The sequence below is a fragment of the Neoarius graeffei genome, chromosome 18 (genome assembly GCF_027579695.1).
Source record: "Neoarius graeffei isolate fNeoGra1 chromosome 18, fNeoGra1.pri, whole genome shotgun sequence".
Classification (NCBI taxonomy): Eukaryota; Metazoa; Chordata; class Actinopteri; order Siluriformes; family Ariidae; genus Neoarius; species Neoarius graeffei.
The window spans coordinates 20,935,935-20,958,370 of record NC_083586.1 but is presented as its reverse complement, the minus strand read 5'-3'; the positions used below and the strand labels follow the sequence as shown (position 1 = coordinate 20,958,370).

Genomic DNA, 22,436 nt, shown 5'->3' with positions numbered 1-22,436 from the left:
TCAAAAAGTAAGAAAGGAAAAAATAAAATAAGGATGTATGATGATCAAAAACAAGTTAATTGAGGAATACCTTGAATACTGAATGATGGAATTAATTTATTGCAAAGATCTAGAAGATAAAAACTCAGCCGGGTCACTTTTGACCCATGTTTTGCATCAAAGGGTTAAAGGGCCCCATGGCAGTGCTGGGCCCCTAGAATTGTTCTAACCTTTCCCCCCCTGGCGGCGCCCATGTGTATTTGTATCGCTTTAGAACATGTGATCTGTTCTTCAAAAACCAGGTTTTTTTTTTTCAGTTTCACATTTATATTGTGCAGCAAACTTCTCACCTTTACCTGACCTTTAAATCTAGCTTGAAATAAAGGAATGACCTTAGCCCCGCCCCCTGGTCAAGCTAACATCATGTTGCAGAGTTTATGTCTAAGAGCAGCTCTCGACTCTTTTCTTTTGTTTTAAAATACACTTGTGAAGCAGCATTTTATTTTCTACTCTTTAATTCATTAACTGACAGTGAAAGTTTACGTATAATAATCTTCAAATTCAGATGTGTGTGTGTGTGTGATGTTAAATCTCTGAATCGTTAATGTTGAAAATTAAAGGAAAATTCCCACAATTTATTCATACACAATTAAAAGTTTTGGAGATTAAGGAGTGTACTCAGTACAGTCGGTTTTATTTCAAGGCCTAATCCATGCTTCCTCTCTCTCTCTCTCTCTCTGCAGTATACTGGGCATGCATCTGTTTGGGTGCAAGTTCACGCTGCGGCTGGAGAACGGGGACACCATCTCAGACAGGAAGAACTTCGACTCGCTGCTTTGGGCCATCGTCACCGTGTTCCAGGTCGGCGTCATGTCCCCTCGCTGTTCCCTCAGGGTGTTACAGACGTGAGCACACTGAGACTGGGACAGTTTGAGAACTTCTAGAGAGTTCTGTCAGTCAGGTTACATAAATACATTTAAAATGGCAGCTTCTTCTATAAGTTAGTTTCACCTGCAATAATTCCTTCTCAGCTGTCAGTGTTCAATCATAGAAAGACTGTGTGTGTGTGTGTGTGTGTGTGTGTGTGTGTGTGTGTGTGTGTGTGTGTGTGAAGGCAATTCATCTGTAATGCTTACACATCATTTTCATACACACCATCAACAGTGATCGAGAAAGTGTCATAGAAATATATGCAGGATATTTTTATCCATTTATAGTTACATTTAAAGCTCTCGAAACAAGTTATCACTTGGATCGTGTTCTGCAAACGTTCCCGCACCAGCCTGTTTTTTTTTTTCTCTCTCTTGCTTGAAGAAACAAAAAAAACATGCAGCGTGTCATGTTGCTGAAATGCCAGAAATATTCTTGTTACAAAGCACTGACACTGGAGACTCCTTCCTTACATGTCATCATATCATTATTTACACATTTTTCGTTCTTGGTGGAGAATCCATCGACCTCTTCCAGTACAAGATGTTTAACGGCACATCTACAATTCAGAAATCGGAATATCCAATTTGTCAAAAAGACAACTCGTAAAGATTTAGAATTTACCTGAAACAAAGGTAATGGCAAGACTTCGCGACGTGTACATCATTGCATGTGCTTTATACGAGCCGGACGTGATGTCGACGAAAGCAGTCGTGCAGTAAATTTAAGAGTAACGGTGGAAGTGTTGTAGTATTTGGTGTAGTGTGCCCTCTGCAGGGAAACTGTAATATGTTATAGATGTTCGTATGACACAGATTGTGATCCTAAATTTGTCGAAAAACACTTACACCATAAAAAACCTGTGCCAGGCCTTGTCGTCTATCTGCTATATTGGTCACTTGATGGGGTCACTGGGGGTGACGCTTGCGTAAACGCTGATATGGGTCTGTATTAACTTCAGGCTCCAAGGGACAACATGGAGGTCAGGGTTTTTGCTGCACTTTAATTTCCCTAATCTCTCTCTGTGGATTGGTTTTGTGTGTGTGTGTGTGTGTGTGTGTGTGTGTGTGTGTGTGTGTGTGTGTGTGTGTGTGTGTGTGTGGTTTTTTTTTTGCAAAATACACAAAGTAAGCAGAACATAGCCTAAATCTGACTAGACAGGAAGCCACGAGCGAATAAAAATGTAAAAACACATAGGGGAAAAAAAATATAAACCATTTGGGCTGAATATTTAACGAGTGAGGAACAGGAAGACGTTTCTCGGTGTAAGCATGAAGGTGACATTCAACAGAAGAATACAAAAGACAGAGTCTTCGCTTCTTTTATAAACAAATATTTCAGTGCAGTGTGCAGTAAAACAGGCTGTGTGTGTGTGTGTGTGTGTTGTAGACTCTGTATATCGTTATTTACAGTATCTCGGCAAGAACCTTGAAGCTGTATGGTGAGCTCCAGTAATTTATTGGGTGACAAAATCGGGTTCATATTTTTATTTATTTACTGTTTTTTTTTTTTTTTGGAGTCTGTTTATCACACAGAATTGAAAAATATTTCATTAGTCCTGTCAGGAATGTTGGTGAAGTGTCACAGTACGAGTAGACTCATTGTTTAAACATATTGATTTGCATGTTCTTAAAAAATACTTAAACTGTCCTTGAGTAAGGTTCTATATCAATAAGAATTACGCTCCGCCCAAAGCACGCTTGGACCCTGCAGATCGCTGCTTGTTTCTCATTATTTTTGTCAAAATCTGTGGAAAAACTGGAATAAAGAATTAATAATGAAAAACAGAATTGGAATGCGAGGAAAATGGGAAGCAGAGGAGAAACAAGTGACTAATCAAAAAAAAAAGAAGAAGCTCAGGACCACTTGAAGAAAATACAGACACGGTACATGTCATCTGGCAGCAGAGACGATGAAAGAAAAGAAAGGAAAGGAAACAAACTAATCTTCCTGACAAAATGTACAACTGGTATCATTTAACAGCCGTTTAAATGTGACGGGCTCCTCTGCTTCAGTCGTGTTAAACGCAGCCTGAGAGGAGCTCGTGACACTGTCTACTGCACTTCATTAGTGAGACATAAAGAAAGGAATAAATAAAGAGGAAGTAAGGGATGAGTAAAGAAATGTAATTTGTGGACTGACGGAGTAAATTAGTGGGAGATGAGAACTGAGAGAGCAGCAGTGATTAGGAGAGACATTTGTCCTACAGCACAGTATGTCCTTTACTCCAGCTGTCAGATAAACAAGTCACCAGGTCCCTGTCTGTCTCTCTCTCTATCTATCTCTGTCTCACTCTTTCTTTCTTTCTTTCTTTCTTTCTTTCTTTCTTTCTTTCTTTTTTTCTTTCTCAATCTGTCTGTCTCTCTAATAGTCTCTATTTGTCTCTCTGTCTCTATCTTTCTTTTTGTTTCACTTTCTTTCTCTCTGTCTCTCTGTGTGTCTGTTTCTCTCTTTCTTTTTGTGTCTACCTGTCCATCTCTCTGTTTCTTTCACTGTGGGTGGCGCGGTGGTGTAGTGGTTAGCACTGTTGCCTCACAGCAAGAAGGTCCGGGTTCGAGCCCCGTGGCCGGCGAGGGCCTTTCTGTATGGAGTTTGCATGTTCTCCCCGTGTCTGCGTGGGTTTCCTCCGGGTGCTCCGGTTTCCCCCACAGTCCAAAGACATGCGGTTAGGTTAATATGGGACAGCCTTGGGCTGAGGTGCCCTTGAGCGAGGCACCTAACTCCCAACTGTTCCCTGGGCGCGCTTAGCATGGCTGCCCACTGCTCTGGGTATGTGTGTGCGCTCATTGCTAACGTGTGTGTTCACTGCTTCAGGTGGGTTAAATGCAGAGAGGAATTTCACAGGGGCGGCACGGTGGTGTAGTGGTTAGCGCTGTCGCCTCACAGCAAGAAGGTCCGGGTTCGAGCCCCGTGGCCGGCGAGGGCCTTTCTGTGCGGAGTTTGCATGTTCTCCCCGTGTCCACGTGGGCTTCCTCCGGGTGCTCCGGTTTCCCCCACAGTCCAAAGACATGCAGGTTAGGTTAACTGGTGACTCTAAATTGAGCGTAGGTGTGAATGTGAGTGTGAATGGTTGTCGGTGTCTGTGTGTCAGCCCTGTGATGACCTGGCGACTTGTCCAGGGTGTACCCCGCCTTTCGCCCGTAGTCAGCTGGGATAGGCTCCAGCTTGCCTGCAACCCTGTAGAAGGATAAAGCGGCTAGAGATGATGAGATGAGATGAGGAATTTCACAAGTGTGTGATGAATAAAGTTGTTCTTTCTTTCTATTTGTGTTTCTCTGTTTACCTCTGTCTCCCTCTCTTTTTGCATCTCTCTCTCTCTCTCTGTATCTTTGTCTGTCTTTGCCTCTTTCTATCTTTCTCCATCTTTGTGCTCTCTGTGTCTTTGTCTCTCTTTCTGTCTCTCTGTCTCTTACTGTCTCTCATCATGACTCTCGCTGTCTCCCTTTTTTCACTTTCTTATTGTCTGTCTCTCTCTGGCTTGAACAAATTCAATGACGCCATAGACCTTTTTAAACAAAATGTGAACAGTTACAAAGCTCCACTGTAATCTCTCTCTCTCTCTCTCTCTCTCTCTCTCTCTCTCTCTCTTTCCACACTGTGTTGTTTTCAGATATTAACGCAGGAGGACTGGAACGTGGTGTTGTATAACGGCATGGCCTCCACGTCTCCATGGGCAGCGCTTTACTTCGTTGCTCTCATGACCTTCGGTAATTACGTCCTCTTCAACCTGTTGGTGGCCATTTTGGTGGAAGGCTTCCAGGCTGAGGTAAGAGGTCAAAGGTCATGCGACTGCTGTTACAACTCAACACATGTTACGGTTTCAGGACCTTGATTTAGTAACTTGTTGGACAAGAAATAAAGTGCAGAATAAGAGGATGTTCTGGATCAAGTGCTATTCTGTAGCTGTGGAATAACGAGTGTGGAAGTTCATGCAGTAATATACTAAACTCCATGTTAGATTTGTCTCAATGATCATCATCGTCTCTTCTCTCAGCTAAGACACGAACACTGTTTCCTTCTTCGGTCTGTCCAAAGACATGCAGTTAGGTTGACGTGGGGCGGCCTTGGGCTGAGGTGCCCTTGAGCAAGGTACCGAACCCCTGACTGCTCCCCGGGCACTCTGGGCTGCCCACTGCTCTGGGTGTGGGTGCGTGTGTTCACTGCTTCAGATGGGTTAAATGCAGAGGATGCATTTCACTGTGCTTGAAGTGTGCATAAAGGTTTCGTCTTCTATTTTCTATCCCTGATATTTTGGTGGTTTAAAAATGCTTGTGTTGAGATGCTATTGGGAAAAAAACCATCCATCTCAAACTCTTCTACTCAGGAAAAATCAGACGAGAGGCATGAGGTGCATGCAAGTGATTTTAATAATCTGAATGTGGAGCTCAGAAAGTCAACATAAAGAAACGTGGAACCCGAGTCTGTGTACCAGGAACTTTAACTTCTGGACTCAAGTTCAGGAAACGTGAAAAAAAAGAGACAAAAAGGGGAGAAGAGAAGAAAATGGAGAGAGAAGGTGAAATAATGAAAGGAAAGGAAATTAAGCAGGGCAGGGCAGGGCAAAATAAATACAGATAGAAATAAGAGGAAAGGTATAGATGAGGAGAGATGGAGGGATGATGCAGACTGAAGGAGAGGAAATAAGGAAAATTGAAGAGAAGATAAAGAGAGGAGGATTGAACTGAAGGGAAGAGAAAATTATGAGATGAGATGAAGAGAGATGAAGATGAAAGTTAAAAATGTAAAAGAATCAAGGAAGGAAAGGACAGAGGTGAGAGATTGGATGGTTAGAAACAAAGACGAGGAGAGACGAGGATTAACGGAGACGGGAGGACAGTAAAGGTGATGGAGAGGAAGTGGAAATGAACACACTTGTCCTAGTTCTTTCTCCGACTTCATTATTCCTTTAAAAGAAGAGAGAGGGACACACATTCCCAGCAGATTTCAGAATCTGAATCGATGCCAGTTTGCGTGTTTGTGCATGTAGGAGAGAGGTTTTTTTTTTCTTTTTTCTTTCTTTTTGTGTGATGGCACAGCTGCCATGTCCTGTACTGGAAATCCCTTTGTGGTCCTATTTCCTGTCTGTGTATTTTATCTTCCTTTCTTCTCTTACCCACAGTTCAAAAGCCTACACACACACACACACACACACACGCGCACGCGCGTACGTACGCACACAGAAGAAGAAATGGCAAGGATACAGATCCTCACTCAGCTTTATTCCTCATCCTCTTTTTTTTGGCAGACGTGAATACGTTTTTCATTGAGTGATACTGCAGTAACGTTCCATCAGTCTAATTTCAAGTGATGGGATTAATTACATTCTGCTAATTAAAGAATTACACATTCATATAAGGCACCTTAAGTCTGAGCAAAATTCATATCTGTCTCAACAAAGTAGATACGACATGGTTGGACAGGAAGGTTATTGCTGATGCTTTTACAGTGGTGCTTGAAAGTTTGTGAACCCTTTAGAATTGTCTATATTTCTGCATAAATATGACCTAAAACATCATCAGATTTTCACACAAATCCTAAAAGTAGATAAAGAGAACCCAGTTAAACACATGAGACAAAAATATTATACTTGGTCATTTATTTATTGAGGAAAATGATCCAATATTACATATCTGTGAGTGGCAAAAATATGTGAACCTTTGCTTTCAGTATCTGGTGTGACCCCCTTGTGCAGCAATAACTGCAACTAAACGTTTCCGGTAACTGTTGATCAGTCCTGCACACCGGCTTGGAGGAATTTTAGCCCGTTCCTCCGTACAGAACAGCTTCAACTCTGGGATGTTGGTGGGTTTCCTCACATGAACTGCTCGCTTCAGGTCCTTCCACAACATTTCCATTGGATTAAGGTCAGGACTTTGACTTGGCCATTCCAAAACATTTACTTTATTCTTCTTTAATCATTCTTTGGTAGAACGACTTGTGTGCTTAGGGTCGTTGTCTTGCTGCATGACCCACCTTCTCTTGAGATTCAGTTCATGGACAGATGTCCTGACATTTTCCTTTCGAATTCGCTGGTATAATTCAGAATTCATTGTTCCATCAATGATGGCAAGCTGTCCTGGCCCAGATGCAGCGAAACAAGCCCAAACCATGATACTACCACCACCATGTTTCACAGATGGGATAAGGTTCTTATGCTGGAATGCAGTGTTTTTCTTTCTCCAAACATAACGCTTCTCATTTAAACCAAAAAGTTCTATTTTGGTCTCATCTGTCCACAAAACATTTTTCCAATAGCCTTCTGGCTTGTCCATGTGTCTTTAGCAAACTGCAGATGAGCAGCAATGTTCTTTTTGGAGATCAGTGGCTTTCCCTTGCAACCCTGCCATTCACATCATTATAGTTCAGTGTTCTCCTGATGGTGGACTCATGAACATTAACATTAGCCAATGTGAGAGAGGCCTTCAGTTGCTTAGAAGTTACCCTGGGGTCCTTTGTAACCTTGCCGACTATTACACGCCTTGCTCTTGGAGTGATCTTTGTTGGTCGACCACTCCTGGGGAGGGTAACAATGGTCTTGAATTTCCTCCATTTGTACACAATCTGTCTGACTGTGGATTGGTGGAGTCCAAACTCTTTAGAGATGGTTTTGTAACCTTTTCCAGCCTGATGAGCATCAACAACGCTTTTTCTGAGGTCCTCAGAAATCTCCTTTGTTCGTGCCATGATACACTTCCACAAACATGTGTTGTGAAGATCAGACTTTGATAAAAGACTATTATTTTTAAAAGTCTAATATTTTTATTATTTTATTATTTCTTTTTATTGTTTCTTTTTATTATTTTATGATTTTATTTTATAAAAGTCTAATATTTTTCTTTAAATAAAACAGGGTGCCCACTCACACCTGATTGTCATCCCACTGATTGAAAACACCTGACTCTAATTTCACCTTCAAATTAACTGCTGATCCTAGAGGTTCACATACTTTTGCCACTCACAGATATGTAATATTGGATCATTTTCCTCAATAAATAAATGATCAAGTATAATATTTTTGTCTCAGTTGTTTAACTGGGTTCTCTGGGTTTAACTGGGTTTCTATTCTTTAGAATAGAAAATTCTAAAGGGTTCACAAACTTTCAAGCACCACTATATTTTCCCTGTAATTTCTCTTCAGCTGTATTTCATTTCAAAGCGTCTGTCTATCTCTCTCAGGGTGACGCTAGCAGGTCAGAAAGCGACGATGATGCGTTCTCTTCTGACTTTGATGACGAGGACAGGTTGAGAGAGCTCTTAAGCTCAGGTACGGATGTTGTTGATGTTTGCAGATACAATTATCAGAATATTTGTTGTTGTATATACAGAATATCATTTTGACCCCAGGTTCAGAGGTGAAAGTGCAGACTCTCCTCCCTGTTTCTAACGGCCACTTGGAGCCCAGAGCCACCATGCCACCTTACCACACCTACACAATGGCCACGCCCAGAACCGAAGTGTCCCACGTCGACAATCTATCAGTGCGCAGCAGCAACGCCTCCTATGAGCACCATGACCAGAAGTCGATGGTGAGACACAGACGCACCTGACGTTCGCTATGTCACATATTCAATTTTACCACAATTCATTGCAACAATATGAATTTTTTTGTGTGTGTCTAGTCCAGTCTATGGGGGAGCCGCCGGTCCAGCTGGAACAGCCTCGGACACGCCCCTAGCTTGAAGAGACGTTGCCAATCAGGAGAGCATGAGTCGCTACTATCAGGCGAAGACCGGGACAGTTTTGAAGACGACCAATCAGATGAAGAACAGTCCAGCAGGACGGGCAGCTTGAGCAGAGTTTCACATCTTGAGTCGTTCGATTTGCCAGAACTCCTCCAAGTCCTGCCCATGCCACACCTCTACGGAGAATGCAACGGTAGATTGGACGGATCGTTTCCATCCTCTCCGTATGCGACGCAACAAGAGACGTCACACGCACCTGTCGAGCAGGATGAGGACACGGAAGAGGTTATAACCACTTCCTCACTCGTTTACGTATTAGATGCTGAAACCAAAATTTCACCAATTTTCTTCATATTTACGTGGACATGCTCCCAAACACCAACAAGCCCATAAATTACCAAGCATGTCATCACGGCATGTTTACGTATTTAATTACTTTTGTCCTGATTGAATGAACAATCTTATGTCTTCATTTATGACTTTGCTTTCTTTAATCGATCAAGTTTCAAAAAATTTCATTCAACTGGAATGTAAGTGAAATAAATAAACAAACCGGATACAGCATAATCCATAGGTAAAATAAATTCACCAGAAATGTTTTTTGTATTCCGTTTAGTTTATTTAATTATGATATGTGTACTCTGATTTTTCTTTAGTTCCCTGCTCACAACTTTAGTTCGTAACCTGCAGTTGGTTCTCATTTACTGTTTGACAAAAATGATAAGCGTGGTTTTATCTTATCCCGTCATAACACAGCATCTCAATAATTGTGCATGAAGATAAATAAAGCTCGGAAGGAAGTGGTAGAGATCGTTAGTGCTTCTGGTGAGTGTATGTAGCTTGAACAGTTAGCTTGCTTCGCTAATCTAATTTGAGAAAGACGTGAGCATGAAACCAAGCACGTAACATGGAAATCAAACAATCAATTCTCACATTATTTTAATTTTTCTCATGGACAGACCACGCCCACAAGAGTTACTCCACCCATTATGTTTACCCTTATTAGCCTGTTTATTTTGGGTGGTTTGAAATCCAGCCACTGGGGGTGCACAAGCATACTCTTGGTGCCGGTCCCAAGCCCGGATAAATGGAGAGGGTTGCGTCAGGAATGGCATCCGGCGTAAAACTGTGCCAAATCTAACATGCGGATTGAAAAGAGAAATACCATACCGGATCGTTCGGTGCCTGGGTTAACAACGGCCGTCTCTGGTACTGTTGGTCAACAGGGTGCCGGTGGAAAGTATGCTACTGTTGCACCAAAATGGAGAAGGAGAAAGAGAGGGGGGAGGCGTGTTAGGAGAAAGCATGAAAGACGGAAGAGAAGGAGCTTAGAATTGAGGGTAGGAACACTGAATGTGGGAACATTGACTGGCAGAGCGAGAAAGTTATCAGGTATGATGGAAAGAAGGAAGTTGGATATTTTGTATGTGCAGGAGACGAGGTGGAAGGGAAGCAAGGCCAAGAACATTGGAGGTGGATGCAAGTTGTTTTATTCTGGAGTCGATGGAAAGAGAAATGGTGTTGGTATTATTCTGAGGGGAGAGTTGGTCAACAGTGTGATTGATGTGAAGAGGGCGTCAGATAGAGTGATAGGCATGAAGTTGGAGATTCAAGGAGTGGTAATCAGTGTTGTGTGTGCATACACCCCACAGGTTGGATGTGAGAACAAAGAGAAAGAGTCTTTCTGGGAAAAGATGGATGAAGTGGTAGAAAGTATACCAAGGGAGGAGCGCGTGCTAATAGGAGCAAATTTCAACGGACATGTTGGTGAGGGAAACAGAGTAGATGAGGACGTGATGGGCAGATATGGTGTAAGGGAGAGAAATGTGGAAGGGCAAATGGTGGCTGATTTTTCAAAGAGGATGAATTTGGCAATAGTCAATACAGTGTCTTGAAAAAGTATTCATACCCCTTGAACTTTTTCACATTTTTCCACCTTACAACCACGAACTTAAAATTTTTTTATTGAGATTTTATGTGATAGACCAACACAGAGTAGCACATAATTGTGAAGTGAAACGAAAATGATAAATGGTCTTCAAAATTTTCTCATCTCATCTCATTATCTCTAGCCGCTTTATCCTTCTACAGGGTCGCAGGCAAGCTGGAGCCTATCCCAGCTGACTACGGGCGAAAGGCGGGGTACACCCTGGACAAGTCGCCAGGTCATCACAGGGCTGACACATAGACACAGACAACCATTCACACTCACATTCACACCTACGGTCAATTTAGAGTCACCAGTTAACCTAACCTGCATGTCTTTGGACTGTGGGGGAAACCGGAGCACCCGGAGGAAACCCACGCGGACACGGGGAGAACATGCAAACTCCACACAGAAAGGCCCTCGCCGGCCCCGGGGCTCGAACCCAGGACCTTCTTGCTGTGAGGCGACAGCGCTAACCACTACACCACCGTGCCGCCTCTTCAAAATTTTAAACAAATAAAAATCTGAAAAATGTGGTGTGCATTAGTATTCAGCCCCCTGTACTCTGATACCTCTAAATACAATCCAGTGCAATCAATTGCCTTCAGAAGTCATCTAATTAGTTAATAGAGTCCTACTGTGTGTAATTTACTCTCAGCATAAATACACTTGTTCTGTGAAGGCCTCAGTGGTTTGTTAGAGAACACTGAAGAACAAACAGCATCATGAAGACCAAAGAACTCACCAGACAGGTCAGGGATAAAGTTCTGGAGAAGTTTAAAGCAGGGTTAGGTTATTTAAAAAAATCCCAAACTCTGAACATCTCAAGAAGCACTGTTCAATCCATCATTCAAAAATGGAAAAAGTATGGCACGACTGCAAACCTACCAAGACATGGCCATCCACCTAAACTGACAGAGCGAGCAAGGAGAGCACTGGTCAGAGAAGCAGCCAAGAGGCCCATGATCACTCTGGAGGAGCTGCAGAAATCCACAGCTCAGGTGGGAGAATCTGTGCACAGGACAACTATACGTTGTACACTCCACAAATCTGGCCTTTTTGGAAGAGTGGCAAGAAGAAAGCCATTGTTGAAAGACAGGCATAAGAAGTCCCATTTGCAGTTTGCCAGAAGCCATGTAGGGGACACAGCAAACATGTGGAAGAAGGTGCTTTGGTCAGATGAGACCAAAGTTGAACTTTTTGGCCTAACTTTGGAAAACTAACACTGCTCATCACCCTGCACACACCATCCCCACTGTGAAACATGGTGGTGGCAGCATCACGCTATGGGGATGCTTTTCTTCAGCAGGGACAGGGAAGCTGGTCAGAGTTGATGGGAAGATGGATGGAGCTAAATACAGGGCAATCCTGGAAGAAAACCTGTTGGAGGCTGCAAAAGACTTGAGACTGGGAAGGAGATTCACCTTCCAGCAAGACAATGACCCTAAACATACAGCCAGAGCTACAATGGAATGGTTTAGATCAAAGTAGCGGTCTGCGCGGGTCGGATTTTTCAGTCCCACTCCCGCCCACACCCGCATTGTGCAGTCCCACTCGCGCCCGCAAAGAATTATGATTTTCAGTCCCGCTCCCACACGCGCCCACAAAGAATTATGATTTTCAGTCCCGCGCCTGCCATATTTTGTCCCGCTCCCGCCCGCAAATCCTGCATGATGCAGACGTTCGCATTATTTCTCAGGAAAGTTCTTGTCTTGACACAGCGTGATGGTGCCCCACCCCCTACTTTGAGTGGATTTGAGCATAAATATCTACAACTCACGTTCACGTTCGTTATCATTTACCTTGTTTCTGAATTCAGCATGTAGTGTCTCTAATAATAATAATTAGCGCTGTCAAGCAATTAAAATATTTAATAGCGGATCACACATTTTTGTCACATGAGAAACCATTATAATTCTCTGATCAGCATAAAAAAGTGAATGGGCTTGCTTTGTACCAATGTTTTTTTTTTTTGCAAAGCAGAGCTAGCAAGAGAACCATGAGTGAACAACTCTAATCAGAGAGACAGGTTACACAGTGACGGTAGGCTTGACTCAATGCTATCCCAGAAATCCTTCCTGTAATATGCAAATTTGGCCGCCTCTGATTGGACAGCCAAATTTGCATATTACAGGAAGGATTTCTGGGATAGCATTGAGTCAAGCCTACCGTCACTGTGTAACCTGTCTCTCTGATTAGAGTTGTAGACTAACTCAAGCAGTAAATCACTTCACTCATGGTTCTCTTGCTAGCTGGGTGTGAATGGCGAGTCATTAGAGTGATCAATGGCAAATTTAAGATGTCTTTACTCACTCAATCTGGCAATCTGACTCTCTCTGCAAATTTAGGTATCATAAAATGTTTTTATTAATGCCAAATAAAGTATCCAGCACAAATTATATATGATAGACATAAATTAATAATTTATAAATTTTATTTCAAACACGTTTTTAGTTAGCGGGACTGCAGCTTATCACCGCTCCCGCCCGCGGCGCATATGTGCACTCCCGCCTGCGCCGCATATGTGCACTTCTGGTCCCGCCCGCGCCCGCAATGAGCTTTCAAAATTTGTCCCACGCCGCACTGCTTTGCGGCGAGTCCCGCGGGACTCCCGCGGGAGTGCAGGGCTCTAGATCAAAGAATATTCATGTGTTAGAATGGCCCAGTCAAAGTCCAGACCTAAATCCCATTGAGCATCTGTGGCGAGACTTGAAAATTGCTGTTCACAGACGCTCTCCATCCAATCTGGCTGAGCTTGAGCTATTTTGCAAAGAAGAATGGGCAAAAATTTCAGTGTCTAGATGTGCAAAGCTGGTAGAGACATACCACAAAAGACTTGCAGCTGGAATTGCAGCAAAAGGTGGCTCTACAAAGTATTGACGCAGGGGGGCTGAATACGAATGCACATCACATTTTTCAGATTTTTATTTGTTTAAAATTTTGAAGACCATTTATCATTTTCATTTCACTTCACAATTATGTGCTACTCTGTGTTGGTCTATCACATAAAATCTCAATAAAAAACTTTTAAGTTTGTGGTTGTAAGGTGGAAAAATATGAAAAAGTTCAAGGGGTATGAATACTTTTTCAAGGCACTGTACGGTACATACTTCGAGAAGAAGGAGCAGCACAGGGTGACGTTTAAGAGCGGAGGAAGATGGACTACATACTCTGTAGAAGGGGTAACCTGAAGGAGATTGGAGACTGGAAAGTGATGGCAGGGGAGTGTAGCTAGACAATATCGAGTGGCCGTGTGCAGGATGAGCTTGAAAGTGAAAAAGAGGAAGTGTAAAACCGTGGAGCCAAAGATTAAGTGGTGGAAACTAAAAAAGGTTGAACTTCAGAAGGAGTTTAGGGAAGAAATGAGATGAGCATTGAGTGGTAATGGAAGTCTGCCAGAAGATTGGGATACTACTGCTATACTAGTAAGAGAGGCAGCAAGGAAGGTGCTAGGGTGGTCATCGGGAAGGAGGAAGGAAGACAAGGAGACATGGTGGTGGAACAAAGAAGTGCAGGAAATTATAAAAGAGAAGAGGCTAGCAAAGAAGAATTGGGACGAGCAGAGAGACGAGGAAAGCAGGCGGTTATACAGAGAGAGATGAGACAGAAGGCAAAAAGAGCAGTAGCGAAGGCGAAAGCAGATACATACCAGGAGTTGTACGAAAGACTGGAGACCAAAGAAGAAGAGAAAGACCTGTACAGACTAGCTAGGCAGAGAAACAGGGAAGCGAGGGATGTAGAGCAGGTAAGAGTGATGAAAGATGTAAATGGAAATGTGCTGACAAACAAAGAGGGTGTATTAAGAAGGTAGAAAGAGTATTTTGAGGATTTATTAAATGAGGAGAATCCAAGAGAGAAAAGGTCAGATTCGTCAGAGACAGCAAATCAGGAAGCAGAGTTGGTTAGTAAGGATGAGGTGAGGGCAGCCATGAAAAGAATGAAGACTGGGAAAGCAGTCGGACCAGATGGTATCCCAGTTGAGGCTTGGAGATGTTTGGGTGAGACGGCTGTGGAGTTCCTAATGAGATTCTTTAATAAGGTCCTAGAGAATGAGAAAATGCCGAATGAATGGAGAGTGTGCTAGTCCCAATATACAAGAATAAGGGAGATGTACAGAGCTGCAGTAATTACAGAGGAATAAAACTGATGAGCCACACCATGAAGCTATGGGAAAGGGTATTGGAGGCGAGATTGAGAAGAGAGGTAGCAATCTGTGAACAGCAGTACGGGTTTATGCCAAGGAAGAGCACATCGGATGCAATTTTTGCTTTAAGAATGTTAATGGAGAAGTACAGGGAAGGCCAGAGAAAGCTAAATTGTGTGTTTGTAGACCTGGAGAAGGCATACGATAGAGTGCCGAGAGATGAGTTATGGTATTGTATGAGAAAGAGTGGAGTGAATGAGAAGTATATCAGAGTGGTGCAAGACATGTATGAGAACAGTGAAACAGCAGTGAGGTGTGCAGTTGGAACGACTGAATGGTTCAAGGTGAAGGTGGGACTCCATCAAGGATCTGCTTTGAGTCCTTTTTTTGTTTGCCATAGTGATGGATAGCCTGATGGACGAAGTGAGGCAAGAGTCACCATGGAACATGATGTTTGTGGATGATATTGTGATATGTGGTGAAAGTACTGTAGAAAGGAGGTTGAGTTGGGTTTGGTGAGACGGATATATGCATTGGAATGAAGAGGAATGAAGGTGAGCAGTAGCAAAACAGAATACATGTGCATCAGTGAGAACGGGGATGAGAGTGTTGTGAAGATGCAAGGAGTAGACGTAAAGAAAGTTGGTGAATTCAAGTACTTGGGATCAACTGTGCAGGACAATGGGAGCTGCGATAGTGAGGTGAGAAAGAGAGTGCAGGCAGGGTGGAGCAGTCGGAGAAGGATTTCGGGAGTCATTTGTGTCCCAGCAAAAGTGAAAGGTAAGATGTATAAGACAGTAGTGAGACCAGCTGTGATGTATGGATTGGAGACCGTACCCTTAACGAAGAGACCGGAGGCAAAGTTGGAGGTGGCGGAGTTGAGGATGTTAAGGTTTGCGATGGGAGGTTGGACAGGATAAGGAACGAGCACATCAGAGGGACAGCACATGTGGAGAGCTTGGGAATGAAGCGAAGAGAGATGAGACTGAGATGGTCTGGGCACATCCTGAGAAGAGATGCAGAGCATGTTGGAAGGAGAATGTTGAGGATGGAGCTGCCAGGCACACGAAAACGAGGAAGGCCAAAGAGGATATACATGGACGTGGTGAGAGAGGACATGAAAGTGGCAGGTGTGGGAGAGAAGGATGCGGAGGACAGGGAGCAATGGAGATGAAAGATCTGCTGTGGCGACCCCTAATCGGGAGCAGCCAAAAGAAGATGATGATTTTGGGTGGTTTGAAAGGTGGACACTTTCGGAGAGAGTTGGAGTCATAAACACCCTTGCACTCTCTCACTCTGTAATGATCTCTCTTAGTTGTATCTCTCGCCATGCTGAGATCTGCGATATTGTACTATGCCTTACATCTTAATTATTGCTCAATAATTTGGCTTTGAGACTTTAAAACACACTTTGTGTCTTCTTGCAAAGCGCCAACTGCAGATCCACATTTATTATTAATGCTTTCTGAATTAAACAAGTGTTGTTTTTTTATTTGATTTATTTTTAAGGAAGGAGTTGGTTGTTTTATAAATAGCAGGATTTCTCACTTTACTTTTTGGATTTTTTATTGATTTACCTTATTTATTCAACACGCTTAAGTCTGTAATCCTTATCTGTGCTGAAAAAAATCTTTATAACACCACATACATACATATTTAAAATAAGGGCTTTTTTTATTGAATGTTAAACTTAAATATCCAAAGGGCAAAAGTAGGCGTAGACCTCCGAGGGTTAATACTTATTTCTTATTTTGTAATTCTTTGTTCATGTTTGTAGAGTTGGTGTGTTATTCTGAAAAGGATACTGGAGCCGTATAAGCCTCGGTGGTGCAGAGATCATGAGGACTGGTCACTGTATGTGTTCTCACCTCACAATAAGTGAGTATAAATAAGTGTACAGGAAAAAAAAAAAAGCTCATGCCATACACGAGGGATGAAAGTCAATATGAATATATTATTTGGAATGAACAGATCATTTGTTCTAAACAGATACAAAGACACAGGAATAAGAGGATTATTCATTTTTATCTTACGATAAAGTTTTCCAGAGTGTCTTGTCAAGACCGTTGAGATGCAAAGCTCGAGGGACAAAGAAAGGCAATGTTTATTAGCGTTAACATACAGCGTTCGTTTATTCATCCTTAGTACCTGCTTGGTCAGGGTTGCAGTGGATTAAATTAGGTGACAAATTTGTTTATATTTTGGACAAACACACATGTCTACTTGAGAACAATTATATACTGGACTGAAGAGGTTTAGGACACGCCCACATCGGATATAAATACAAATAGCTGTTTGGAGCACTCTCCAGAGAGATATAATGCCATTAGATTGCTTTATGCATCTCTCCGTCTCTGTGTGCAGGTTTCGTGTGCGTTGTCAGAAGGTTATCACTCACAAGTTGTTCGATCACATCGTGCTGGTCTTCATCTTCCTCAACTGCATCACCATCGCGCTCGAGAGACCCGACATCCAGCCACACAGCATGGTGAATTAAACTGTTTAATATATATTTTTTTTTTACCATTTAATACATAAATATTGTGAAAAGTCTAATGGTATTCGTTGTATTCTAACTGTAAATAGACAAATTTATTCTGAGATGTGCAATGATGGAAATCATTAAGTCTGATAACTTGTGAGGGTAGATTTTGGTATTGCAGGATGACATTACTCATACTAGACAATTGAGTGTCATCAGCATACAGTCATCCGGTCTGTGTAGCAGCTCGTTTTGAGGAGATTTGGAGGTTCTTGGATGATTCCTGCCCCAATGGGCCGCCATTAGAGTGTGTTGCAGTTCCCAGTTTTGGCCACTAGGAGCAATTACACTGGTCTACAGCCAAAATGCTTCCGACATAGTCAAACTTTACTAATTCTGGGTCGCCGAGAACGAAAATCTCATCTCATCTCATTATCTCTAGCCGCCTTATCCTGATTTACAGGGTCGCAGGCAAGCTGGAGCCTATCCCAGCTGACTACGGGCGAAAGGCGGGGTACACCCTGGACAAGTCACCAGGTCATCACAGGGCTGACACATAGACACAGACAACCATTCACACTCACATTCACACCTACGGTCAATTTAGAGTCACCAGTTAACCTAACCTGCATGTCTTTGGACTGTGGGGGAAACCGGAGCACCCGGAGGAAACCCACGCGGACACGGGGAGAACATGCAAACTCCGCACAGAAAGGCCCTCGCCGGCCACGGGGCTCGAACCCGGACCTTCTTGCTGTGAGGCAACAGCGCTAACCACTACACCACTGTGCCGCCCCGCCGAGAACGAAAGTGAAACTTAAAATTGTTCACTGGCTCTAGTTTTCAGGATTGGCTCTATGAATAAATCTATGATTGGGTTTGGATAGGACTTACTTTTTTGGCAAAACAATGAATGATGCAATCTGAAGCCGGTATTGCATCATGCATGATATCATGTTATTCCTAGAAGTCACTGATAATGCAATCATAAGATACCTTACATCACTCTGCTGGACAAACTGCCCTATAATCAGCTCAAAAAAAAGCATACAGTGCTATACACTCGAGATTAAGTCTTTGCTTGACAAGCTCCGTTTCATGAATACAAGAGACAAGCTACCAAAAAGCACAGAGTACACACTGAATAAAGACCAAACCTATTCAGTACTTATACATAATTGTTTTTTGCCATTTGGTTCATCCATCCATCCATCCATCCATCCATTATCTGTAGCCGCTTTATCCTGTCCTACAGGGTCGCAGGCAAGCTGGAGCCTATCCCAGCTGACTACGGGCGAAAGGCGGGGTACACCCTGGACAAGTCGCCAGGTCATCACAGGGCTGCACATAGACACAGACAACCATTCACACTCACATTCACACCTACGCTCAATTTAGAGTCACCAGTTAACCTAACCTGCATGTCTTTGGACTGTGGGGGAAACCGGAGCACCCGGAGGAAACCCATGCGGACTTGCAAACTCCACACAGAAAGGCCCCTGTCAACTGCTGGGCTCGAACCCAGGACCTTCTTGCTGTGAGGCGACAGTGCTAACCACTACACCACCGTGCCACCCCATTTGGTTCATATAATACATTTTATTTATATAAACTTTTTGCTGATTTTCTAGTGTTACATAAAGAGAACAGGTGAAAGATCATGTAAACCAACCGTAACCACATGAAGAGACCTAGGTTTGCAATTTATACTTAAAACGTTACTATCTACACAATGTACATAAGTATCTCATCTCATCTCATTATCTCTAGCCGCTTTATCCTGTTCTACAGGGTCGCAGGCAAGCTGGAGCCTATCCCAGCTGACTACGGGTGAAAGGCGGGGTACACCCTGGACAAGTCGCCAGGTCATCACAGGGCTGACACATAGACACAGACAACCATTCACACTCACATTCACACCTACGGTCAATTTAGAGTCACCAGTTAACCTAACCTGCATGTCTTTGGACTGTGGGGGAAACCGGAGCACCCGGAGGAAACCCACGCGGACACGGGGAGAACATGCAAACTCCGCACAGAAAGGCCCTCACTGGCCACGGGGCTCGAACCCGTTCCGTTATTTCTGTGAGGCGACAGCGCTAACCACTACACCACCATGCCGCCCCGCCGAGAACGAAAATGAAACTTAAAATTGTTCACTGGCTCTAGTTTTCAAGATTGGCTCTATGAATAAATCTATGATTGGGTTTGGATAGGACTTACTTTTTTGGCAAAACAATGAATGATGCACCGGAGCACCCGGTGGGTTTCCTCCGGGTGCTCCGGTTTCCCCCACAGTCCAAAGACATGCAGGTTAGGTTAACTGGTGACTCTAAATTGAGCGTAGGTGTGAATGTGAGTGTGAATGGTTGTCTGTGTCTATGTGTCAGCCCTGTGATGACCTGGCGACTTGTCCAGGGTGTACCCCGCCTTTCACCCGTAGTCAGCTGGGATAGGCTCCAGCTTGCCTGCGACCCTGTAGAACAGGATAAAGCGGCTAGAGATAATGAGATGAGATGAGATGAATGATGCAATCTGAAGCCGGTATTGCATCATGCATGATATCATGTTATTCCTAGAAGTCACTGATAATGCAATCATAAGATACACTGTAAAAAAAGAATAGTTGAGAATACTTGAAATTTCAAGGCAACAGTCTGCATTAATAATTTTATGTTTTGCCAATGATGTGCCCATGATAATCCAAACTATGATAAAACTGTTATCTTTATTAAGAATTCTTAATTAAGTCAATTTTCAATTCCTCATTCTGCCAACATAGATTTCTCTTTTTGCTGAACAGTGGCATTCACAGTAGTACAAAAAGGCAACTGAGGTTATCAGACTTTTTTGGGGGCTTTTTTCACCTTTATTTGGATAGGACAGTATAGAGACAGGAAATGAGCAGGAGAGAGGGACGGATCGGGAAATGACCTCGGGTCGGAATCGAACCCGGGTCCCTGGATTTATGGCATGGCGCCTTATCCACCTGAGCCACGACGCCATTTGTAATTGTGTAGAACAATGAAAAAAGGCATGTATAGTTTAATGATAAATTGTGATAACCTCGGGGGCGTCGTGGCTCAGGTGGATAAGGCGCCATACCATAAATCCGGGGACCTGGGTTTGGTTCCGACCCGAGGTTATTTCCCGATCCCTCCCCTTCTCTCTCTCTCCCACTCATTTCCTGTCTCTATGCTGTCCTATCCAAATAGAGGTGAAAAAAGCCCCCCAAAAATTGTGATAACCTCAATTGCCTTTTTGTACTACTGTGAATGCCACTGTTCAGCAAAAAGAGAAATCTATGTTGGCAGAATGAGGAATTGAAAATTGACTTAATTAAGAATTCTTAATAAAGATAACAGTTTTATCATAGTTTGGATTATCATGGGCACATCGTTGGCAAAACATAAAATTCTTAATGCAGACTGTTGCCTTGAAATTTCAAGTATTCTCAACTATTTTTTTTACAGTGTATCTTACATCACTCTGCTGGACAAACTGCCCTATAAACAGCTCAAAAAAAATCATATAGTGCTATACACTCGAGATTAAGTCTTTGCTTGACAAGCTCCGTTTCATGAATACAAGAGACAAGCTACCAAAAAGCACAGAGTACACACTGAATAAAGACCAAACCTATTCAGTACTTATACATAATTGTTTTTTGCCATTTGGTTCATCCATCCATCCATCCATCCATCCATCCATCCATTATCTGTAGCTGCCTTATCCTGTCCTACAGGGTCGCAGGCAAGCTGGAGCCTATCCCAGCTGACTACGGGCGAAAGGCGGGGTACACCCTGGACAAGTCGCCAGGTCATCACAGGGCTGCACATAGACACAGACAACCATTCACACTCACATTCACACCTACGGTCAATTTAGAGTCACCAGTTAACCTAACCTGCATGTCTTTGGACTGTGGGGGAAACCGGAGCACCCGGAGGAAACCCACGCGGACACGGGGAGAACATGCAAACTCCACACAGAAAGGCCCTCGCCGGCCACGGGGCTCGAACCCAGGACCTTCTTGCTGTGAGGCGACAGCGCTAACCACTACACCACCGTGCCGCCCAATCAGCTGTCTTAATTGTCATATTTGAATTCAACACACCAAATTTCATAACAAACAGCTAATTTCATCTCTGAAGCAGACAACTTCTGAAAAATTGTTGACCAGTGTAAGAACTCTGTGGCATTAAATGCACTGTAAAAAATGATTTGTTGTTTTAACTTAAAGTTAGTGCCCAAGCTGCCTTAAAATGTTGAGTTCATTGAAATTCACATAGTAAGTTAAATTGTTGTGAACTTACTATATTAATTTCAGTGAACTCAAAATGTTAAGGCAGCCCTTGCACTAACTTTTTTAAGTTAAAACAACAAATCATTTTTTACAGTGTGGGCCAGTGAGCATGCTGCATCTAGAAAGTTGTACAAATCAACAAAACATTCACTTATATCCATCAACCTTTTTTTTTTTGCAATTGTTGGTCAATCAATAAAGACAACAAGTGTTTCCGTGTCAGAATTGTGTGATTGATAGGACCGGGCAGGTAACGCATTTATTTTATAGAAGATTAGCTAACAACAAGAAGAGATCAATAGATAGTTAATGAAATTAGATTACAGAGCTAATTCAGGTGACTAAAATGTAGACAATTAAAGTATTAAAGTATTTTTTATGCACAATGTTGGAATCGTTCCCAAGCAATCTGCAGTGTTTCTTTACTGGGAATCTGTCATGGCCGAGTCACAGTATTGGGTTGCAGGCCTAGAAATTCATATATTTTTTCACCAGCCAGCCGGACTAGTTCCCTTCCAAAGTAACTCGCCAAACAGAAAATCAACTCGCCAAAATTTGTTCATGTATGAATTTTACTTCTGTCAAAAATAACGCAAAAGAGAGTAGTTACCATTGTTCATGACTAATGTGCATTTATTTCAAGACCCGAGTATTTTGATCCTGTTGTTAAATACATAAATGAGAACAACACAGAGCACCATAATATCACATCACACACATCACATTATCTCTAGCCGCTTTATCCTTCTACAGGGTCGCAGGCAAGCTGGAGCCTATCCCAGCTGACTACGGGCGAAAGGCGGGGTACACCCTGGACAAGTCGCCAGGTCATCACAGGGCTGACACATAGACACAGACAACCATTCACACTCACATTCACACCTACACTCAATTTAGAGTCACCAGTTAACCTAACCTGCATGTCTTTGGACTGTGGGGGAAAACGGAGCACCCGGAGGAAACCCACGCGGACACGGGGAGAACAT

The 22,436-nt window shown here is 43.0% G+C and overlaps 1 protein-coding gene across 1 annotated transcript in view; it reads left to right on the top strand.

The window, feature by feature from the left end:
• Positions 1-22,436, top strand: part of cacna1hb (calcium channel, voltage-dependent, T type, alpha 1H subunit b) — a 179,746-nt gene that overhangs the window by 122,277 nt on the left and 35,033 nt on the right. The window contains exons 11-17 of the mRNA XM_060898260.1: positions 723-840; positions 4,520-4,675; positions 8,086-8,181; positions 8,262-8,435; positions 8,529-8,876; positions 16,440-16,540; positions 17,027-17,150. Coding sequence (XP_060754243.1) covers positions 723-840; positions 4,520-4,675; positions 8,086-8,181; positions 8,262-8,435; positions 8,529-8,876; positions 16,440-16,540; positions 17,027-17,150 — 1,117 coding nt within the window. The remainder of the gene's footprint in view (positions 1-722; positions 841-4,519; positions 4,676-8,085; positions 8,182-8,261; positions 8,436-8,528; positions 8,877-16,439; positions 16,541-17,026; positions 17,151-22,436) is intronic.